Source organism: Fusarium venenatum (genome assembly GCF_020744135.1).
Source record: "Fusarium venenatum strain MPI-CAGE-CH-0201 chromosome Unknown EDB82scaffold_4, whole genome shotgun sequence".
Lineage (NCBI taxonomy): Eukaryota > Fungi > Ascomycota > Sordariomycetes > Hypocreales > Nectriaceae > Fusarium > Fusarium venenatum.
The window spans coordinates 3,410,023-3,431,382 of record NW_027072132.1 but is presented as its reverse complement, the minus strand read 5'-3'; the positions used below and the strand labels follow the sequence as shown (position 1 = coordinate 3,431,382).

At 49.5% G+C, this 21,360-nt stretch overlaps 5 protein-coding genes across 5 annotated transcripts; 4 read left to right on the top strand and 1 right to left on the bottom strand.

Moving 5' to 3' along the window:
* The first annotated feature begins 717 nt into the window (after positions 1-717).
* EDB82DRAFT_316897 (phospholipid methyltransferase-domain-containing protein) lies at positions 718-4,093 on the top strand. The gene is made up of 2 exons (XM_065607466.1): positions 718-1,084; positions 1,163-4,093. Exons 1-2 carry the CDS (start codon positions 904-906, stop codon positions 3,946-3,948), a joined length of 2,967 nt encoding a protein of 988 aa, XP_065463350.1. The 5' UTR covers positions 718-903; the 3' UTR covers positions 3,949-4,093.
* A 541-nt stretch (positions 4,094-4,634) lies between these two features.
* Positions 4,635-6,474, top strand: EDB82DRAFT_316899 (Lactonase, 7-bladed beta-propeller-domain-containing protein). Its single transcript, XM_025738072.2, has 3 exons — positions 4,635-5,384; positions 5,441-5,906; positions 5,958-6,474. Exons 1-3 carry the CDS (start codon positions 4,852-4,854, stop codon positions 6,294-6,296), a joined length of 1,338 nt encoding a protein of 445 aa, XP_025592869.1. The 5' UTR covers positions 4,635-4,851; the 3' UTR covers positions 6,297-6,474.
* A 2,703-nt stretch (positions 6,475-9,177) lies between these two features.
* On the top strand, positions 9,178-11,767 carry EDB82DRAFT_316835 (uncharacterized protein). Its single transcript, XM_025738071.2, has 3 exons — positions 9,178-9,685; positions 9,741-11,203; positions 11,253-11,767. Exons 1-3 carry the CDS (start codon positions 9,317-9,319, stop codon positions 11,515-11,517), a joined length of 2,097 nt encoding a protein of 698 aa, XP_025592868.1. The 5' UTR covers positions 9,178-9,316; the 3' UTR covers positions 11,518-11,767.
* EDB82DRAFT_316876 (uncharacterized protein) lies at positions 11,623-12,646 on the bottom strand. The gene has a single exon (XM_065607465.1). It carries the CDS (start codon positions 12,545-12,547, stop codon positions 12,017-12,019), a length of 531 nt encoding a protein of 176 aa, XP_065463349.1. The 5' UTR covers positions 12,548-12,646; the 3' UTR covers positions 11,623-12,016.
* A 1,266-nt stretch (positions 12,647-13,912) lies between these two features.
* On the top strand, positions 13,913-20,715 carry EDB82DRAFT_548263 (uncharacterized protein; the record flags this gene model as incomplete). The annotated part of the gene is made up of 15 exons (XM_065609521.1): positions 13,913-14,736; positions 14,787-14,951; positions 15,004-15,471; positions 15,530-16,382; position 16,592; positions 16,997-17,097; positions 17,419-18,468; positions 18,499-18,762; positions 18,793-18,837; positions 18,877-18,893; positions 18,924-18,990; positions 19,021-19,233; positions 19,267-19,285; positions 19,316-19,629; positions 19,663-20,715. 15 exons carry the CDS (start codon positions 13,913-13,915, stop codon positions 20,713-20,715), a joined length of 5,454 nt encoding a protein of 1,817 aa, XP_065463348.1.
* Between the last annotated feature and the right edge of the window lie 645 nt (positions 20,716-21,360).

The following is a 21,360-nucleotide window of genomic DNA, read 5'->3' as shown; positions in this document are numbered from 1 at the left end:
GACTATAACAATCACCATCATCTATTGCTGTAATTCACTGATCAACAGGTATCACAAAGAGCCCGATGATTCTCATGATTCAGTTCTGTCGAGGTGGGGGAACACGATGGAAGCCCAGGTCAATTGGAGCCCCCGCTTGTGGTCATCGCAGTGGGTTTAGCGCTGTTGCCGCCCTGTAAGACCACCGCCCCGTTCAAACCTCATTGTCTATTGAAGGCAGGCTCGTGAGTGGTTCTGATGAATTAGTAGGAGGTAGGTATTCTGCTCATACTATGAGGAAGGTGCATGTTGCAATAGGTGTCACGACAGAACCCGCACAAGGTGGGCGGGCAGGTGCTCTTGACTGGTGTCTTGACTTGTATTGCTGGCACCTTCCATTATAAATTGTCTTCTTCTCTCTTCTCGCTCTTTCTCGACTAAAGCACTCATTTCATCAGATGAAACAATACCAAAATAACAGCACCTCATACAATACAAACAACTGCATTAAAAGCTTGCACCAATCATCAAACTGCAACCTCGTGCATACAGACTGTGCGGTACTGTCCTGCATGCCCTAGCCTCTGTTCACTTCCCTCCGTCTTCAATTTATGGAGCTGCCGCAACTCCAGACCAGGTCCTAGTTAGTTCAAGCCAGGGACGAAGCAGCACGCAAACGCTTAACCAGGTGACCCCGTTCGGACAGTCTAGCCAGTGGAGCAGCCTGACGTCGTTTCAAGCTTCCCCATCCTAACCCGACAGCCGGATGTTATTGCTACAAGCCCTTTCATTCCCATCTCCTCATCTTTTACTCAAACTAAACTTCTATTCTTTTCTCCCTTGGAATCAAACCTTCATCACAACAGTCTCTGGGAATACATACACCTTCTGAAACACTCTCTGGCTGCTGCATCGTCACCGGTCATGAGTACTGCTGCCGATGTACCAGACACCAGCCCTGGATTGCGACAGAGGCAATCTGGGGTTGATTCTACAGCGCAACAAGACTCTCAAGCACAACAAAATCATGGTCTTGAGCCATCAGAAACGATAGACTCGTCTGAAAAGTCCAACAAGACTTATGGTCGCACACCAGACGGTACAGGTATGTAAAGCCCGAATTATGGTTAATTTGGTGGTGTATTGCTCTCGTGCGTCTTTGGCTGATTGTCACATGCTGCAGTCTTTATTGTACCCACAACCCATGATATGGTTTCTCAGCTTTTGGATCCTCGACAACCCAAGAATCTTTCTGATGCTATTGTCTTGACAATTCTGGGCCTTCATATTCTAGCCGCTTATTTCCTACCATCTGGATCCAAGCGCACTGTCTTTGCTATTGTCTTCCTGTTCTGGCGGGCTTGCTACAATATCGGCATTGGTGTATTGCTTCAGATCCAGTCAAATCATCGTCGTCTTGTCACTTGGGCTCGACGTTGGAAACTATTTGAACACCCATCAACTGGCAAGAACCCCCGGCCATGGCTCTACAAGCTCCTCAAGACCGAGCTGGAGACCAAGATTACCGAAGATTATGAATTCGAAAAGGCCCCCATCGAGTACAACACTTGGCTGGTCTTCCGAAGGGTTGTTGATTTGATCCTCATGTGTGATTTTGTGTCCTACTGCCTATTTGCCATGGTCTGTGGTCATACTCCTGAAGGCGAGAACCCTCTGGTAGGTTTCTCCCGTTGGGCCGTTGGTATCAGTCTCATTGGCTTCAACCTTTGGGTGAAATTGGATGCCCATCGTGTCGTGAAAGACTTTGCCTGGTATTGGGGAGACTTTTTCTACCTCATCGACCAAGACTTGACTTTCGATGGTGTTTTCGAGATGGCTCCCCATCCCATGTACTCAATCGGTTACGCCGGTTACTACGGTATCTCCATGATGGCTGCCAGCTACGAGGTCCTCTTCATCTCGATCCTCGCGCACATGGCCCAATTTGCTTTCCTTGTGATTGTCGAGAACCCTCACATTGAGAAGACGTACAACCCTCCTCCTCCACGCAAGCGAACCATTTCCGGCAGCCAAAGTGAGGCCATACCTGCTGATATCAAATCGCTTGAAGGTGCATTCGACCAGCAAACACTCAAACCTTCCCAAAAGGATGATCCCGGCCAGGTCCATAACCTTGTTGGTCTAAGTAACCTTGATTTGTTCCGGGTTCCTGACTTTGCTGTTATCGTTATGCCGTTCTACGTAGCCACCCTCACTCTGGCGACGCCCTCAAGCCCTGCTTGGCAGGCGGCTTTTGTCTTCCATGCTTTGGTATGGCGCGTATGGTACCATCTTGGATTGGGTCTCATCCTCGACCAGCAGTCCAAGAACAAGATGTGGACTCGCCATTTCCTTAAATTTGGTGAGAGTGCTGGTGAAGCGTGGCGCCAGTGGAAGGGCCTGCATCACATCAGCATGATCATGTGTAATACCGCTTTTGTTGCCGCATGCTGGAAGATGTACTCGCCTCCCGAGGACTGGGCGTATGGCCTGGTTATGCTCAAGCACGTCCTGGGTGCCTGTCTTGTCGCCCTCCAATTATGGACCGCATTCAGCGTTTATGATTCTCTTGGGGAATTTGGATGGTTCTGTGGTGATTTCTTCTTTGATCATCAGGCCAAGTTGACATACAAGTCCATCTATCGCTTCCTGAACAATCCTGATCGATTCTTTGGAACAGCCGGCGTATGGGGCGCTGCACTCATCACTTGGAGCCGATCCATATTTCTTATGGCACTGGTCACGCAGATTTTGACATTCTTCTACATTTCATATATCGAGCGACCTCACATGCAAAAGATCTATGGACGTAGTCTCCGCCAAGAAGCCGGCCTCACCAAGTTCATCAAGAAGTCGTTGCCTCCTCATGTTAAGGGATGGCAAGAAAGTGTTGACAAGGTTTTGGATGATACGAGTCAATTCGTCGAGGACTTCCTTGATACTGCTCGGCCCAAATTTGCATCAGGTGTCAAGACTATTGTTCGAGATACTTCAGCTCTTTTCAACATGGCTCCCGCACGACTCACAATTACAAGAATCACTCCCGACTTGGAAGGCTATGACCCGAAACTTTATTCCTTGTCTGTAGAGGGCACGCAAGCAACCAATACACCTATCGTGGAAAAGTACACTGGAAAGGAGAGCTTAACAGGTCGGTTCCCTAAGCCCGTCCGTACCATGGCTTTCGAGTACGGTGCACCTCTTCGTGTTAAGTGGAGGGCCCCGGTCAACCACAGTAAGAAGGATTGGATCGGTCTTTACATGGTTACCGACAACCGTTCAAGAGATACCACTGAAGTTTCTTCTCTTGGACGGTGGGCACCTACGAATGCCGGTTCTTATGATTCTTTGACGGCCGATGTCAGTATTGTGGTTGACGAGCATCCAGTCTCTGCTACTGATGCAATGGAAGCCGACCTGGTTGAAGGTGAAGTTGTTTTTGAAGGCGATAAGCTATGGTGGACACAAGGCGTCTTTGAGTTCCGATATCACCACAACGGACATCATCATGCTATGACAATCTCTGAGCCTTTTGAAATCCGAATTAGCAAGTTTGACGAAGACGTGGATCTTGGCGCCAAGAGCTTGTATGAGCAAGCCGTCGAGGCTGCTCTTCTTCCTGTTGTCCAAAACTGCCTAGACCGCGACCCAGACATTGCACCTAACCAGCCCGAAGAGCCTTTTGGCGGACACGTCGAACGTGACACAAAATATGCCAAGAGGATTGTCTATGCTATTCGAGAAATGTTTGGGATCGAGTTTGCGCCACCTGTCGTCGCCGCAGATGGAAGTGTCCGAAAACTTGCATGGAGAGTCTGCAACGCTAAGGAAGTTCTGGTATGTTCAAATTTGAGAAAAAGGTATCATATACTGACTGTTTTCTTTGTAGGCACCCTACAGCATGTCTCTATCGAGAGGAACCACTACGCCCGCAATTCAAGACTTTCCTTCCGAGAAGGCTTGATGTAGAACATACAGATATTTAGAGTTAAAAGTAGTTTGGAGTTCTTGTGGCGGTGATGGTGATAGCAAAAATTGGAGTATGATACCACAGTTGAGAAAGGACAGTATGGGGCGGCTGTAACTATTAAACTTGTTCAAACATAAACATCAAGTTTGGAATTATTTTGAATTGAAAGCTTTGCAACTAATTATTCAAAAACGCACAGTCCGGCTCTGTTATGCGTTGGTGATGGTTATCTGGCTATTTAACCGGCCTTGAGGAAATAGAACCGTTGGCAGCTGAGATCATAGGCCGATGCAGTTAACAGTTTCTTTCAGTCCAGGATTGTCAGGCCATTTGCTTTTGCATTCTACAGCTCAGGGGCATCTTCTATTACATACCTCTGAAGCTGTACAGAATGACTTGCTCATCAACCTCCGTGCGTCTACATTCTTGAAACAAACCTTGAAACAAACAACCATGCAAGAACGTTAACAATCAAACCTAAAATTTATTGATTAGTGGCAATACTAAACAGTTAGAACCAACCGGTGATACCGATACGAAAGGCGTCAATTATAGTGCTACGGAAGCCACACACACACACACACTCCGTTCCTTACCTAGCGTAAGGCTATGCTTGAAGTGTTGATCAATTGCCGACAACCACAAAGAATGTCAAATCTTGACTCCGCATCAATCTCTGTTTGTATTTTCTACGCTGTTTTCTTCACAAATCGATATTATCAACACTTAAGCGATATAAACGTCCACTTGACAGTCATATTTCGGCTATACTATCAATTCGCGACCCCTGATATTCAGCTTGCGGCCAGTGCGTTGGAGCTGCGTCAGCTTTCAGCTCCCCCATACAACCGCAGATCCCATCCTCAAACATTGAATCTAGATCTACCATCTCATCACTCATCATGAAACTCCTCAGCCGTCAGAAACCTAATAAGAATCCCTTTAGGGACAACAGCGCTACACTACTGATCTCAACACTGCTCCTCGGCGTGCCTCTGACGATAGTGCTTCTTCACTGCGCGTATCAGACGTATTATAAGAAAGGAGCGCATTGGAGCCACCATCATGATATACTTGACCCGATAACTCACGCTCACGACCCGAGTTCTTTACTGTATGTTGCTTCGTACAGTGGACTCGTTACGACGTTGAACCTTTCGCTTGCCGCGTATCGGGATGCACCCGTCAAACTTGAAACGTTGGCGACGACGGGTGCTTGTGGTGGGAGTCCGTCGTGGCTCACACTTGATTGGATGAACGGTGTGCTTTATTGCACTGATGAAGGGATTAAGGATGGAAAGAATGGGTCTTTGGTGTCTTTTGCAACGAATGAGAATGGCACTTTGGCACCTTTGACCAAATTGTCTACGGCACTTGGCCCCGTGAGTGCTGTTGCTTATGGGCAGTGGGCCTATGGGTTGGCCGTCGCGCATTAGTACGCATATCCCCTTTCGAATGTGGTATTGCATCAAGAGACTAACCATATCTAAGCGGCGGTTCGGCATTCACTACTTGGGACATTCGAGACCCGTCCAATATTACATCGGTGCAAGTTCAGGAATACAGCCTTCCGAAGCCAGGCCCTGATCCGTCAAGACAGGAGACGTCTCATCCCCACGCTGCAGTTCTCGACCCGACTAAACGGTTCCTTCTTGTTCCAGATCTAGGCGCGGATTTGATCCGCGTCTACGGCGTTGATGAGGATGAAAGCTTGGCGTTGAGCAAGCTTGATCCTTTGGTTGTTGCTCCCGGGAGTGGACCTCGACATCTGACCTTTGTAGTAAAAGAGACCAAGACATTCATGTATCTCGTCGCCGAATTGGCCAATACGGTCGTTGGGTATGAGGTCGTCTATGGCGGGGGTTTCATCGTATTCAAGGAAGTATGGAGCAGTGGTATCCATGGCAAAGGAAATGATATCCCCCGAGGTGCCGCTGCTGCTGAGATTGCCGTATCTGTAAGTGAGCACCGAATTTCGAAAGATCGTGATCCTAACAGCTCCGTGTAGCCAGATCGAGAGTATCTTCTCATCTCATCCCGAAATGAGAACACCCTCGAAATACCCAATTACGGCGACAACAACACCAGCATAACTTCAGATTCGCTTGTCAGTTTCAGCATTGACGGTGAGACTGGGCATCTGGCCTTGCAACAAGACATCGCATGCGGCGGCAGATTCCCGCGGCATTTTACTATCAACAAGGCCGGTACGTTGGTTGCAGTGGCACTACAGTACGACAGTCGTGTCGTTATTCTCGAGAGAGATGTCAAAACAGGAATAATTGGCGATTTCGTTGCCTATGCAGAGTTGGAAGGCGAGGTCACAGCCGTGATCTTCTATGAATGATCTGGTTGCTTCGTATCGTCAAACAAGAATGGTTTCGTCTACCATTGAGTGCTATCCTACGTCATTTCGGTGGCTTGTCATCCGGGTATATTTCGTTTATGTCACGATGTTGAAGAAAAGCCCGCGAGACGTCCATGACGTAGCTCCCTTTATTGAAGAAGACACCCACGAAATATCAAGGACTTCTCTCCATGCAGTCAGTTTCAATATCGAGTGCCTTGATATTGTTTCGGATTTACGGCTCCCTGGTCCGAAGAGGGATTGGGTTGCAGTGTCAGGGACACTCTGTTCAGTTTGTCTGAACACATTGCACTCTTTATTGGCAGCCAGTCATCTCAGGTGTAGTCGATCGTACCATGATGCAGGGGATAATGCGAGGCATGCTGCATTGGTGGCTGTTTGTATCTTGCAGCGGCTTTGGAGGGGCATATGGGATGAAGCACCAGGATGGTCTATCAGCCCTAGTTCATGAACGACTGAAGTGGGTTCAGTCCTTCCGGACGGGAACAGGGCATCGACCCTTCCGCATGTCCCAAAAGGGACAATGGGCGTCCTCTCAATCTCGAAGATCGACTTGCATTCTAGGGACAAGGCTCAGGATGATGATAGCCGGGATGTCAAAGACCCTGAAAATGTTGGTGAGGAGAACAATGTAATTCTTTGCCGACGCTTGATACTTGCGGAGAAGCTGTAGCTCGTGTGTTTAAAGCTCAAGTAGTCATCTTATCAAAGTCATAATATGCTTATCCTTTTTGTTACTTATAAAGGTATCGTCTGCCTGAGATTCTAGTATATGTTTATCGATTTACCAAGCATCTGGGTATCATAGTTGCCAGTGCCGTATTCTGCTTCCGGTGAGTTGATGCGAGTTTCGATATTAGCCGGAAGATCCATCGAACAACCTTGCTAGCCGTTTACCTTATTTTGGACAAAACGCACCACACCTTTAGCTTTCCCCGCAGGTTGACAGGCGTCTCGAGGCGGCACCCCAGACCGGAGCAGGCTAAAACCGAACCCCAGGTTGGTCACGGGCTTGGGTTTGGATTGGATTAGGACAGCGAGGCTCCAACAAAGACCACCCCTATTCGGGCCGTTGAGTTAAGATGGTTGGGCGCATGAGTGCTTGTCATGATGGGCGAGTCTGCGACTGTCTGAATAGATGTAAGCGGCGCTGTACCGGATTTCAGGTTCAACACTGTGCAATGACAAATAATTGTGTGACGCGATGAAATGAACAAGTTGATAATAAGTTGCTTTGGCTCTTAGAGATAGAAACAAGGGATAGAGTTTCGATGAGAGCCAAGTACTGTACCTTTGTGGTTTGGGGGTAACTGTCAACCTACCTACAGTGAATGCTTGAAAGGATTTGCAGACCCCATGGTCATGAACGAGAGGTACGGATGGCACCCGAGACAGTTATTTCGCATATTACTCTGGAGATGTTCTCGTGGCAACTCTCTCGGCTGGGGTCTAGAACTACGGTGGTTCTGACTGTCAAATCGTGGTAGGGCCGCATTAATTCAGGTTAATTATGCCACCATCTCAAAACTGGTACCATACAGTGCATGTTGTTGGTGAACTGGGCTATAGAAAGGACGGTATAACGGGAACAGAAATGGAGAAGCATCTGAGGGTACGATGCAAGCATGGTTAAGATATCATCTTTAGAGGTGAAGGTATAAAACGTGTTGTTTATGAGCAGGACTGCAACTGGGTCGTTGAAAGTAAGACGAGTATGTACCTAGACTACAAGGTAGGTGCCGAATGCGTACGTTCCTTCCATCTGTGCTACTCCCTCCACTCCCATTTGATGTGATTACAAGGTAAGTGCGACAGGCAGAAAGATGAGACGACACATCCGCTCTTTCCATACCAATAACAAAAGCTCAGTCCCTGACAAATCCACACGCAAAGTAACGGCGCATTTTACCTAAACCTCACTCTTGGAAAGATCAAACTCATTGTGGGTAAGTGAGTAATTACTTACCGATTATGAGATGAAATTGAACCTCATCCTCCACAAATCGCTTCTCCACAAGCAAACTGTGATGTTAACAGGGATCCCACCAATCGCTCTCGGAAATGACCCCCCTCCATCTCTGTCTTATCCCTGTCGACGCGATTAAACGAGAACAACTGGTTCAAGCCGTTCAACCCTCTGGGGAACGCATGGCATCGATTCAGGAAGGACAATGGGCTCGTATTTTGCCCCTACGTCAAGGTTCATGGAGAAAAGAAGGTTGAGAGCTTCCCCAGATTCTTCGCTTCACTTTGCTTCGCTAACTCCCCAGATTTAGAAACGACTCGCCTAACGTACGCCACCACCACCTGAAGCCGAAGTGGTCCCCCGAGACAATCTCGAACAATCATTTCCGCCTCCAACTGTCATGTCATGCCCATGTCCTTAATGTCTTCTCCAAGCACCGCGGCCGCTGACCGGAGTACCAACAAGTCCATCGGTCGAGTCTCCATCCGCTGCAGAAGTCCCCCGGATGGTCGACTCTAACGTTAGTCTATCCCGCCCGCTTCTCCACCACCCTCTTCCGAGTTCCACCGCCCGACCCAGGGTCTGGGGTTAAGCGCAGGTGCAGCACCACATGGACTTTGAGACCCTTGTCCATGTTCCTCCCATACATAACCGTTTACTCCTCCATTGTCTCCCCAAAAAAGAACGCCTCTCTCAACGTTCGATGACTTGACAATTCTAGTCTTCTGTTCTTGAGACTGGCGTTCGTTGATCATTTGACAGGACAGACACAACGCGACTTACAAGAAATTCCTTCATCACCAGTCTAGCTTCGGCATAACTCTTCTGTTTCAGCTTTCAGCTTTCATCGCATCGTCTGATCTTCGGCGCTACCATTGAAACCTCGGTATTGTTTTAGAATGTGGAGTTTTTAAACAAGTTTCTCAAGTTGTCCGCACCCATAGCTGCAACTCCACGTCGCCATATCACCTCGAAGCTTTGATCTCGCGACCGTCTTTCGATCACGCTTCATCTTTGACGCCAACATATCATCATGTCCCCATCATCGACAGGCGAATCCGCTCACTCAATCTCAATCAACTCAGCCCGACCATTCACCGTTCCTACTCGCGACAGCTTCTCACTCGAACTTCCAATGTCGTCGCTCGCAACCATGTCGGCCGACGCCTCACTCAAATCCCCTATCAGCTACAAAAATCAGCGCACGCCCAGCTTCAGCAGGGATGCTATGATGGGCACGTCTCAGAAAGCCCGCCATCTATCGCAATCCTCCGACAATAACAGACCTGACAACATGTCTAACGGCGGGCAAAAGGTCTCAAGCGACGAGGGCTCAAACCCACTAAAGAGGAGAAATACAGAAACCGGGGTTGATTATCCCCGTCGCAGGGCTACCATTGCTGTGCGTTACAGCATAATGCTTATTTCTCATCTTTTGCATGCTGACTCTTTGCTAGTGTGAGGTTTGCCGCTCGAGAAAGTCGCGATGCGATGGAACAAAGCCCAAGTGTAAGCTCTGTACAGAGCTCGGTGCTGAATGCATCTACCGAGAACCAGGAATTAAGCTAGACGCTGGTGACAAGCTTATTTTGGAGCGCCTCAATCGTATTGAGAGCCTTCTCCAGATGAGCATGGTGAACACAACAGCAAATGGGCTGGGCCTGACAGAAAACTCGCCCGGAATGAGCAACGGCACCGGGCTGGACGGCGACAATATGTTGCTGTCAGCTAATGCGGCCACATTCAGCTCTATCCCGAATGGCGGCTTTGGAACTTGGTCGGCGCAACCAGTAGGAACCAACATCTCTACCATGCCCAAAGTTCATACCAATGCCGCCATGCATCTACTACAATGGCCTCTCATCCGAGATTTGATTTCGCGGCAATGCGATCCTCAAGTTCTTCTACAATTGGAGATGGCGCGAGAACCGCTTCACACTCTTACGAAAACGCCGTGTGTGGACTTGTCAAATACTCAAGCATACATCGAGGCCTATTTTGAGAGGGTCAACGTGTGGTACGCCTGCGTGAACCCGTATACCTGGAGAAGCCAATACCGAACCGCCTTGTCCAACGGATTTCGAGAGGGACCGGAAAGTTGTATCGTGCTTCTTGTTCTTGCTCTGGGCCAAGCAAGTTTGCACGGTAGCATATCTAGGATTCTCCCACACGAAGATCCCCCCGGGCTGCAATACTTTACGGCAGCTTGGTCGTTGCTTCCAGGGTTGATGACTGCCAACAGTGTGGTGGCGGCGCAATGCCATCTCTTGGCTGCTGCGTACCACTTTTACCTAGTGCGACCTATGGAGGCATGGAACCTACTCTGCACTACAAGTACCAAACTGCAACTCCTTCTCATGGCTCCTAGCCGTATTCCCAGTCACCAGCGAGAGCTTGTGGAGCGCATTTACTGGAACGCTTTACTCTTCGAAAGTGATCTTCTCGCAGAACTCGACTTGCCTCATTCGGGTGTGGTTCAGTTCGAGGAGCATGTCGGCCTTCCAGGCGGATTCGAAGGAGACGAGTCGGAGCAAGTCGGTCGAGATGAGCTGTGGTACTTCTTGGCGGAGATTGCCCTCCGTCGTTTACTGAACAGAGTCAGCCATCTCATTTACTCCAAGGACTCTATTGCAAATACACAGAGTCTAGACCCAGTCGTTGCGGAACTCGACTACCAATTGAGTCAGTGGTACGAGAGTTTGCCATTGCCACTGCAGTTTCCTTTTACCCGAAACGCCCTTCAGGACCCTGTTCAAACAGTACTTCGCCTCCGATTCTTTGCTTGCCGCACCATCATTTACAGGCCATACATTCTAGCCGTGCTAGATAATGAGCAGCAGGTTCTAGATCCCGCCGTGCGGGAAAATTGCCACAAATGCTTGGAGGCTTCTCTTCGACAGTTGGAGCATATTCACGAACAGTATGTCATTCTTTTCAAATTTTAACGCAAGACGACTAACTGGACACAGCCATGCTGGACATATGCCATATATCTGGCAAGGAGCTTTGTCGATGGTGTCTCAAACATTACTCATTATGGGTGCCACTATGTCACCATCACTTCTCAATATCTTGCTCACATTGGTACCAAGTCGTGAGGCGCTAGACCAAATCATCAACGATGTAGTTATGGAGGTCGAACGATACGCGACTCTAGCCCCTAGCTTAAGCCTAGCCTCCGAGATGCTCAAAGAGGCTGAGGTGAGAAGGCGCGCATTTCTCGGCACTCCGTAGGGGCCGAAGAGTCGACTCAAAGGGTGCCTCAACACAATACAAAACAAGGACCTGTCATCTACCTGACAAGCCTCTTTCTTCCCCTTCTTCGGCTGTCAAGACCACGGCGTTACTCGATAGTAGCGCCGATGTTCTACAATCTTGTACGGCTCGTAACCAATCCAGCGCTACAATACGACCCAGGGATCTGGGTGGTTGTCGCCCCGCGAGACTCCTTCTGGAGATAATCCTGGGGTGCAGCACTGGAAGTATCATTCTATTGGTTGGCATTGATCCTAGCACGGTTCTTCGGACCGTCTGACCGGCATTGCCAAATCTTGGCCACAAGACATCATAGTACTGCTTCAGTATCATTACTTTCAGAATCATGGATTAATGTAGATCATGCATACAGGCTAGTAGTAAGATCTAGCTGGAAGTTCCTTGGAGGATTGGCCTACAGATATCCCACTTCGATTTATCCCTTCAAAGAACATGATGATATATCTTATGATAGCATCTATACCCATTTGTTTAATACTGTACAATATTGAAAATCATGATAATGAGTAATGAATGATAAAGGAATATGGAATTCTCTGGTAGTGCTCAAAGAGTCTCGAATGATACGTTGTGTGAAGCCTTTTCTTTCTTGTTCAAACACTAGAATGTCTGGCAGGATACTGCTTACTGTCACACAAGAAAAGGTTCCTACCTTCCATGATGTAATAGTTGTGTACGTAGAAACTTTGTGAATAGGGCTGCATGGCAATAGACTCTGAGCCACGGCTATAAGAAGAGTGATGTATCCGTGCCGGTGCCTTGTATGCATGCGGATAGAGTGCGGGGATAAGGTCCCTGCAGATTTCAAAGAAGTAAAGACAAAGCCGGACAACCATTTAGGATCGGCAGGGACGCCGTCACCATCACGCCGTTCAATGGCCGTACGGGGAGGCCCGTCATGGCTGCCGGACCGGGCCGAGATGGTGCCCCACATTAAGCAGATGGCCGGCCATGTCCCGGCGCAGTATGGACGTGATTTAAACTCCATGTTCGGCACTATTAGGTACCATTGTCTTTTCAAGCATAGACGGTTTTAATCTTACTTCCTTGGGGTCCATTATAGTAACTAGAGTTAGGTTACTGGGGTTGACGTCAATGACGAGCTTGTTGTTAGCCTATTTGTTAGCTTGTCACGCTCAAAATGATTAGGAGTGAGCGATGATGAAAGTCATTCTTGCCACGATGATGTTATCTCGTTTGTCTCAAGAATAAGATGTCCAGATGCATGATTACTTGCAGGAATCTAGTGGCACTTGCATTCTACTATGGACAAACCCTGGAGTCCTGAGGAGACGTACTGTCTCAGTTCCCAGCTTGATTTGACTTGTGGCTCCAGCCACGTGACATCACTATCACACCGCAAAAACTGATCATCCACAGTTTGTCTTGGAATGATGCCAGCCACCCGTAAAGGAATATCGTTAGACAGGTTTATGCTTGTCCTTCACTCGCTTCTCTTTGAGTCCTCAGTACTCGTATGATCTAAATCCGGCTCGTACGGTGTGTTGTGCTGCCCAAAGAGCCCCGTCAAAAGCACGACCCTGCCTCTCTCGTTCTCTCTGTCGTAACACAACGCAGGGTCTGAGAGCTCAGTCGCTAATTCACGAGAAAAAACCACATCGGTCGACAAACCCTGGCCAGTCCGAAACCCACCCACGCGGGGGAGGGGCACTTTGATTCGTTTCTAACTGTTTGATGCGTGAGGAGTAAAAGTGAGGTGACTTAAACCACGCTTGATACCTGAATCTGCCGCGCTATCCTGCGGTAACATAGCAAACTGCGGAGGTTGAGAAACGTTGCTCAAGAGTACTGTCCAAGATTGGTCGTCTTTTCCTCATTTAGCCTGACACTTAGACGTCTCCTCTGTCTCTATTCCTTTTCTCTTTTCTTCCTTGCTTCTTTTAGTGCCTTGACGCCTGGTCAATTTGGATCTCCATCCAGACGTCTCGCGGCCCAACTTGTAAGGCACCATTAGACAAACCGACACCCACCATACATTCTCCTCGCCCCAGCTCCAAACTCGGTTTTATTTGCCTCGACTCGACTCGCTCGACGCAACGCTGCAAGCTGCGGTTGCCATGCATGATCAGCCCCCCGACTCCAATCAACTTTGGGGGGTGCAATTGCTCACGCAGCGTGTACTTCGTTGAGTGGCCCGACTGCTCGTCATCTTTTACTTTGAACCTACCCGTGGCATTCCAACATACAAACTAGTCCTCCTTAGGACACCAACTTGAACCGAACGCGCTGCGCTGTGCTGCGTTGTGCTGTGCCGTGGACCAGCTCCCTGTCCCTTTCTGGGTCCTGCAGGAGTGAGCCCTCTTCAAGGAGCTCACGGGCCCCTCCTTCGAAAATGAGGCTAGGGGGATACTATCGAGACGTCCCTAATGAAGAGGCCCGACTTCCACTCGTGCGTCGCAGGCCCCTCCGCCCTGAATCTCACGATTGGTATGGTCCAGGTGACGTCGCGCCCTACTACCCAAACCCAATGCCCCATCGGACACGAGTCGACGAACTACAAAGGCCCAACGGAGGTACACCCAGGGGATATTCGAGGAGCATGAGCCTCGATGCATACCCTCCGCCTACTATGCCCATGCCCCCAGCACACCTGATGCGGGCTTCTACAGACGTTTATAAGAAGCGCCCGCAGTTTTCAGTCTACGAGGCCGACGAAGATGATGAGGATGATGTACGCATCCCACCCATGAAACCGCAGGGCAGACATCCCGAGCCTGCAAGGCCCCGCCGGCGAGTGCAAAGACCGAGAGAGCCAACGCCCGAATCGACACCACCGACAGAGAGTGAGGAGGACAGCGAAAGCGAGAGTGAGAGTGAGAGCGATGATGATAGCGGTGATGAACGTATAGAGGTGGTGGTGGAAGAACACGAGAGGGGCCATAAGCGACATCATCGACACCACCGACGACCCAGCCCAGACGACTACATGAGCTCGCCAGATGAGAAGAGAATCCCACGAAGGCGAGATAGGATACCATCGCCATCGACTTCTGACGATAGAGAAATACGACGATACCGACATGCGTCTTCTGAGAGAGGGTCGCCAGATCGAAGACCTGCTCTGAGACGAGAGCTCACCGACACACCTAGATACAGTCTCCCGACAAGATTCAATAGTGTGCTGGATGCTTCTCGACCACCTGTGGCTTCTAGGAGGTGAGTCGCTCCGGTCAATGGCTCTAACTATAGACTAACAAGAACATCAGGACTGCCAAGGTTGTCGAGTCCCGTGAAATTGTCCGCGAAGGCCGTCCTAGGAGACTAGTAGAGACGGTCGAGGTCTCTAGAGAATCTTCAAGACGCCCTCCCAGCATAGCGGGTAGTGGATTTGAAACATCTAGAAACAGTTCTCGGGATCGACCCCGCATAATGTGAGTGGCCTTCAATCAATTTCCCTTCCCACATTCTAACATGGAATTTTAGCCGTGACTGCAAAGGCTGTCTCGAGGAAGTCCCTGCCTCGAGATGTCCTAAACTTGAATGCGGTCATCGCATGTGCCACAGCTGTCTGAAGAAGCGATTTAAGCAATCAATGACAGACGCTGAGCAGATGCCTCCAACATGCTGCACTGATGAGCACATCGATCTGGAGCATGTCGATAAGCTTTTTGATCCCGTTTTTAAGAAGATATGGAACAAGAAGTTTGTGGAAGTCTCCCTGAAAAACAGGCTGTATTGTCCCTCACGACGATGCGGAGAGTGGATTCGGCCTGTCGATATCTATCATGATCGCGATACAGGTCGAAAAGCTGCTCGCTGCGAACGGTGCAACACAAAGGTTTGTGTGACTTGCAATGGCAGATGGCACTTTGCGGGCAAATGTCCCAGGGACGATGAAACAGCCAAGTATCTCGCGCAAGCCAGAAGTGAGGGACGGAAGAGATGCATTAAGTGTGGTACTATAGCTCAGCTTAAAGATGGCGATAACCATGCATTGTGGTAAGTACAGTCGTGGACAAATTTGCAGCATGCTTCTAACATATGACAGCCGATGCGGTGCTGAATTTTGCGTCGTTTGTGGAGAGAAACCCAAAAGATGCGAATGCCCATGGTTCGACGCTGACGTCCCCGACTCTGATCACGAAGAGAAAGCGATTACACGAAGGGAAAGAAGCGAAATCCAAGTCTTTCGTGAAGGCAGCACTACAGAGGAATCTCGAGGTCCCCGAAGACCACGAGGAAAACAGCCACGACCTCAGATCTACGACGAAGAAGTCATGTTACGTCAAAAGGAGGACCGCGAAGATGAACTGGTTCGCAGGCCTCGCTACTATGCCAAAGACGACGAGTATGATGTCGCTGGTGCTCCAGAGCCTCCCTCATCCCATTATATGGAAGATAGTCCCAAGCGTTTAGGGCGCAGAGTAGTTGGCGGCGTCCCTCCTTCTCCAAATCAGGCAGAGTTCGAAAGAGGTTCTCGTGTCGGCAGAGGAGGCTACTACGGAGGACGCATGGACAGACGAAAGGTAGAGCGGCACGCAGAGGAAGATCCGTACGATATGGAACCTCCTGGCATGAGGCCACCACCCATGGGAATGCCACCTCCAGTCATGGAAGGAGGATACCGCGGAGGAGCAGGGCCTCTGATTGTGGAACGGGATCCCAACACTTACGACGACGATGATTCATATTACAGTCACAGCTCGCGTAGTCGAAAGGGCACGCGACGCAGCGACGCACGCAAGTCTTCAGAACTAGCCGGACTTAGCGGACGCAACTCTGGTATGGGACGAATCGACGTCTGGCGGAAGTTTGTCGAGCCCGGTGATCCGGAGGGCGAATTGGGACCGGCAGTTGTGGCTGTTTGAAGAGGAGTCTGATGTGTCTATATCATGAATGACGAGGCAATGAACGATTTCTTGGATATCCAAACTCTCGTTAAAGATTGTTACAGAGTGTTTTTTGTATCATAGTTCAGACTGCTTACCCTCTTTTGGTTACAGTTTACATGGGAAGTGGAAATTTTGCATAATTATGGAAGCATATGAGGTAGGCAGTAGATAGGGAACAGGGTATTTAACGTCAAGGCCAACAGAACTCAACAATGGAGAAGCCATTTTAGATGGATTGCATGACATGGTGTTGCATGGCATGATGGTAGGGGTATAAGCATAAGCAAGCATGAGCATTGGGGTTCATATTGTGTTTGATGTCCAACTTTTACATCTATAACCTATAAATCATATTTTCTTTAAATTTAGTATTAGTTCTGTGATCTTGAATGAAGTCATCAAGGAACCAACGGGATGGAGTCAGTGGCTTTGTTTCCCGCGATCATCGGATAATGTGGAATGAGAGCCCAACAGAAACACTCAAGATCCACCGCAACCAGCGCCAACACTGGCTAAAAATCTCCAGTGGCTCATCCCCTAAAACAATTCCGAATGGCCCTGGCCCTGCTCTACCCCCATCAAAGGAGTGATGTCGATGGCCATTCTTGATTGGCTTCTCTCGGTTGCCAATGACCCGTTTGGCCAGGAGCGAGATTGGGAACCAGGGCGTGAGCTTGCCGTCATTGTACATGTTAGACCCTTTTTCTGTCACTGTCACTCACTCTTTGTAACTCGGCTCCTTCGGTCGAGACCTCTCTCGCTGTCATCTTTCTTCTTTACATTAAGACTATTCGTCTTTTACTTTGTTTGAGAATCGGCGTTTTCGTTGTAGCGCAGGACATGGTGACGTCAAGCCTTACCGCCGTCTGACATACAACGCCCACTGATCTCACGAGTTGAGCCCAAGCACGTGCAGTGCAGTTTATACCACTCGAATTAATATCTCGTGCCGCACACCTCTTGTTTTACGTCTCTAACTTCGACGCGGTTGCTGCGCTGCGCCGAGATGCTTCTTCTCCACCAGGTCGGCAGCCTAAAGACAGGCGAAGTCATCCGCTACACTATCACATACATTCCATCGCAGGACCGCATCCTACCGTCCCCCGAGAAGCTCTACCTCCGCGTGCGCAACACTTCGGCCATCGCTCTCCGCGCCGCTTTCGTACACGGACCGTATACCCTCTGCGCCGCTGCTTACCCCGCTGGCTTCAACCCCAATGAGAAATTCGAATATCCTGAACGTTATGGCGTCCCAGAGTTTGAGCCCATGGTCAAGGCGGGTGGTTCTTGGGAGTGTGAACTTGTGGTACCCGTTACTATCCGACAGAGTGCTGGACTAGGAAGTCATGGTGGTTTTGGAAAAGGGCCGTCCCATGACCATGAAAGCGCTAGCTGGATTGTTGAGATTTCTTCGCAGATCCTCTTCTCTACATCGGCTGCTGTCGGCTTCGAGGTTGTTCTGGCTCGTGACAAAAAGTCTTTGAGCCTGACCAACGCAAGCCAAGTGATTAATGGACAGACTCAAGTTTCGCAGCCTGGAAAAATTAGTGACCATCAGCAGGGCGTGGGAGCCAAAGATGGGCACCATCCCGCGCAGCCTCGAGGTGTATTTTCTCGCGCGTTACAAGTCAAGGTTGAAGATACTGCAGCATTATGGAACACGCCCAGACTCCCGGGCTGGGATGATAAAGGCAATCCTGAAAAGCGTCACGGTCCAGATCAGCACGTAGAGAGCGTATCCAAAACGAGTGATCCTGAAGTCGAAGAGGATGACACTTCAAAACCACAAAATCCAAAAAAGAAGAAAAAGGTTCATGTTGTGATTTTAACGCATGGCCTCCACAGCAACCTTGGCGCAGATATGCTTTTCATGAAGGAGAGCATTGATGCAGCTGTCAAGCAAGCCAAGATCGATGCCAAGGCACGGCGGGCCCGAGAGCGAGCCGAGAGGGAACAATCAGAAAACGGTCTTGCCAAATCAGATACTTATAACACCAAGGATCAGGACAAGGTTGAAGGTGAAGACGATGAATCAGATGATGATGAAGAAGTTATTGTGCGGGGTTATTCGGGCAACTCGACAAAGACGGAGCGTGGGATTAAGTATCTCGGAAAGCGACTCGCTAGATACGTGTTGTCCATGACATACCCAGATCAGCCATTTCTGCCAACAGGAAAGGGAATGGCCGAAGCTGTGTCCCATACGTTCGACAAACATGATCTTCAGCAAAAGGCAGCACATGCTCACAGTTCCATTCATCTTGGAAAGGACGGTGCACATTTGCGCAAGGCAGATCGACCATACCAGATCACAAGTATAAGTTTCATTGCTCATTCTCTTGGTGGGCTGGTACAAACTTATGCTATTGCGTATATACAGAAGCATTCGCCACAGTTCTTTGATCTCATCAAGCCTGTCAACTTTGTTGCTTTGGCTACACCTTTTCTAGGACTCAGTAACGAGAATCCCCTATACGTCAAGTTTGCTCTGGACTCTGGCCTCGTCGGCAGGACAGGTAAAGACCTCGGTTTGACATGGAGAGCGCCAACAATTGCAAGGAGTGGTTGGGGTGCTATTGTAGGAAACTTGGGTGAAACGGCACATAAGAAGGTCTACGGCGACTCACAACCCGAATCAAAACCGCTCTTGAGGATTCTACCAACAGGACCTGCACATACAGCACTGAAAAAGTTCCGCAACCGAACTGTGTACTCCAATGTGGTCAATGATGGTATTGTTCCACTCCGCACAAGTTGTCTTCTATTCTTGGACTGGCAAGGACTCGGACGTGTCGAGAAAGCTCGACGAGATGCCGGTTTGGTCGAAACTGTTGTTGGTTTTGGATGGGCCGAGTTGACAGGCTCTAGCCAGGGTAATTCCCGACAAAGACAGCTCATGACAGGAGAGCGTTCCGTCGGCCAATCTGGTACCTCATCACCTCAAAACGTTCACGAAAACATGCGCGAGGTTCCACAGCCGCCCAGCACGGCAATGATAGATGACGACCGGACGAGCTTGCGTTCCGTGGCAACTCCATATGGTGATGAGGTGCCGTCCGACTCGGCTGATTCAACTAACAGCGGGCCATTGGCAGGGTTCTTCAACCTTTTCAAGAGTAACGAGCCACCCAAGCCTCAAAATGTGTCACAGAAGCAAAAGAGAATATTTTCCAATAGCCAAACTCTGAAAGATGCCCCCGATGGCCAAGGAGACGACGTCAGTGAAGCAGCTTCCACTAAGCAATCGAAGGCCACAACTGGTCATGAAGGCGAAGATGAGATGACAGCTCCGCCAAGGACCACTGTCTTTGAATCAGCCAGTGACCTTCTCAACCCCAAAATGCCCGACGTTGACTATCTCGTTGATCCATCTAAACGACCACGAACTATCTTCCATGACCGTGTCTATCATCCAGCGGACATACCAGGACCGCCGCTGAAGAAGCGCCCCTCAACACTGGTTAGAAGGAAGACTGGTCAACGACAGAACTCGATAGGGCAGGCTTCAACAAGCAGTACAGGCTCTAATCCTTACCCCTCTATAAATCATGAGGACAGCTCGCTGTCGGCGAAAGATTACGATGATACAGCAAATACGAATCCGGACAAGGATATTCACGAAATGATCGACACGTCCAACATGCGTGTGGAAGAGAAGATTGCAAGAGCATATCATAAAGACCTGTCCTGGAGGAAAGTGCTCGTCAAGGTTGAGCCGGATGCCCACAACAACGTGTTAGTCCGACGCATGTTTGCCAATGCTTATGGATGGCCCGTAGTCAAGCATCTAGTCGATACTCACTTCAGCGACTCGGCAGCCGCCCGCCTTCGCAATGAAGACGAGGACAACCGAGAGCGAGCCCGCAACATGAATGAGCCACCAGACGCGCATGGTGCGGAGCTCAAAAAGAGCCGAGATGATCTCGCGGGCATGACCAGGACAGACAGCGAGTCACGGGAGGCCCTTGATAAGGTATCAGATCTACCCAAGGCGGGACAGTCAAAGCGAAACAGCGATGCCTCGACGGACCAACGCCCGAGGGCAGAGAGAGCGGATTCCGTGTCGTGGAGTGATCGGGACTGGCATGATAGTGACAATGACAGTGATCTAGACTTTGGTGGAGAAGCACCGGGCCCAACGTCGCCGTCGGCATTGGGTCAGCAGGACAAGGGCAAAGAGGCGCAGGGGTCATCGGCCGGGTGGAACTGGACGGAGAAGATTGTGGGCAAGGGAGCATCACGGACGAAGAGTCCCGTGCATGGAGGCGGGGAGGAGCTAAAGACGAATAGGTCTGAGCATTAAAGATGAAGATTGTAAGATTACCAGTTAGAAAGAGACGGGACAGAGTAGAGATGATAGAAGGGACATGGCATGAAGGCGTTACGGAAGGTTCGCACTACAGGTAGATACAAAGACCCTGCATGAATTCAGAAAGGAATCCTCATGGGAAACAACAACGCGAATACGTGGCCACCTACAGGAACTTTGATCGGTGCAAAAGACAAGTCGCGTCAGCCAATTCCGGAGCTTGAAGAAGCTGTAGGTCTCAGTTTTTGATGGTCGTGTCTCAGGCACAGGTTTCCAAACAGTTGGAGTTGGTGTGACTTGCAGCTGAAAAGTCCATGCCACACTAAGTGAGGTGAGGTGAGTCAAAGAGAAGTTTGTCCATCATGGAAAAGATGGGGAAGTGGGCAGATTTGCGGTTCAGTAGGCTAAGTGAAAGGCTCCCTGCATAGGGTTAGTTATAGGGGTTCAGTAACGGATGTTTGGTTTTCGATCGAGATTTATGTCTATGAGACATTGGAGGGACAGTGGATGATGGTTGAAATTGAGGCTCTGGGTTTGTATCTTATCATGGGCCGGTAAGGGTCGCATCAAGTGACATAGTGCATACAATTAAAGTAGTCGCTTTCCCGTGTATAGCATAACTACAGTGTGTTCTTCCCA

Excerpts from the sequence above, each read along its gene's own strand:
- EDB82DRAFT_316897 (XM_065607466.1), top strand. The coding sequence starts at position 904 with ATGAGTACTGCTGCCGATGTACCAGACACCAGCCCTGGATTGCGACAG. Across the intron at positions 1,085-1,162 it reads TCGCACACCAGACGGTACAG|TCTTTATTGTACCCACAACC; the intron begins GTATGTAAAGCC and ends CACATGCTGCAG.
- EDB82DRAFT_316899 (XM_025738072.2), top strand. The coding sequence starts at position 4,852 with ATGAAACTCCTCAGCCGTCAGAAACCTAATAAGAATCCCTTTAGGGAC. Across the intron at positions 5,385-5,440 it reads GGGTTGGCCGTCGCGCATTA|CGGCGGTTCGGCATTCACTA; the intron begins GTACGCATATCC and ends ACCATATCTAAG. Across the intron at positions 5,907-5,957 it reads CTGCTGAGATTGCCGTATCT|CCAGATCGAGAGTATCTTCT; the intron begins GTAAGTGAGCAC and ends AGCTCCGTGTAG.
- EDB82DRAFT_316835 (XM_025738071.2), top strand. The coding sequence starts at position 9,317 with ATGTCCCCATCATCGACAGGCGAATCCGCTCACTCAATCTCAATCAAC. Across the intron at positions 9,686-9,740 it reads GTCGCAGGGCTACCATTGCT|TGTGAGGTTTGCCGCTCGAG; the intron begins GTGCGTTACAGC and ends ACTCTTTGCTAG. Across the intron at positions 11,204-11,252 it reads TTGGAGCATATTCACGAACA|CCATGCTGGACATATGCCAT; the intron begins GTATGTCATTCT and ends AACTGGACACAG.
- EDB82DRAFT_316876 (XM_065607465.1), bottom strand. The coding sequence starts at position 12,547 with ATGGAGTTTAAATCACGTCCATACTGCGCCGGGACATGGCCGGCCATC.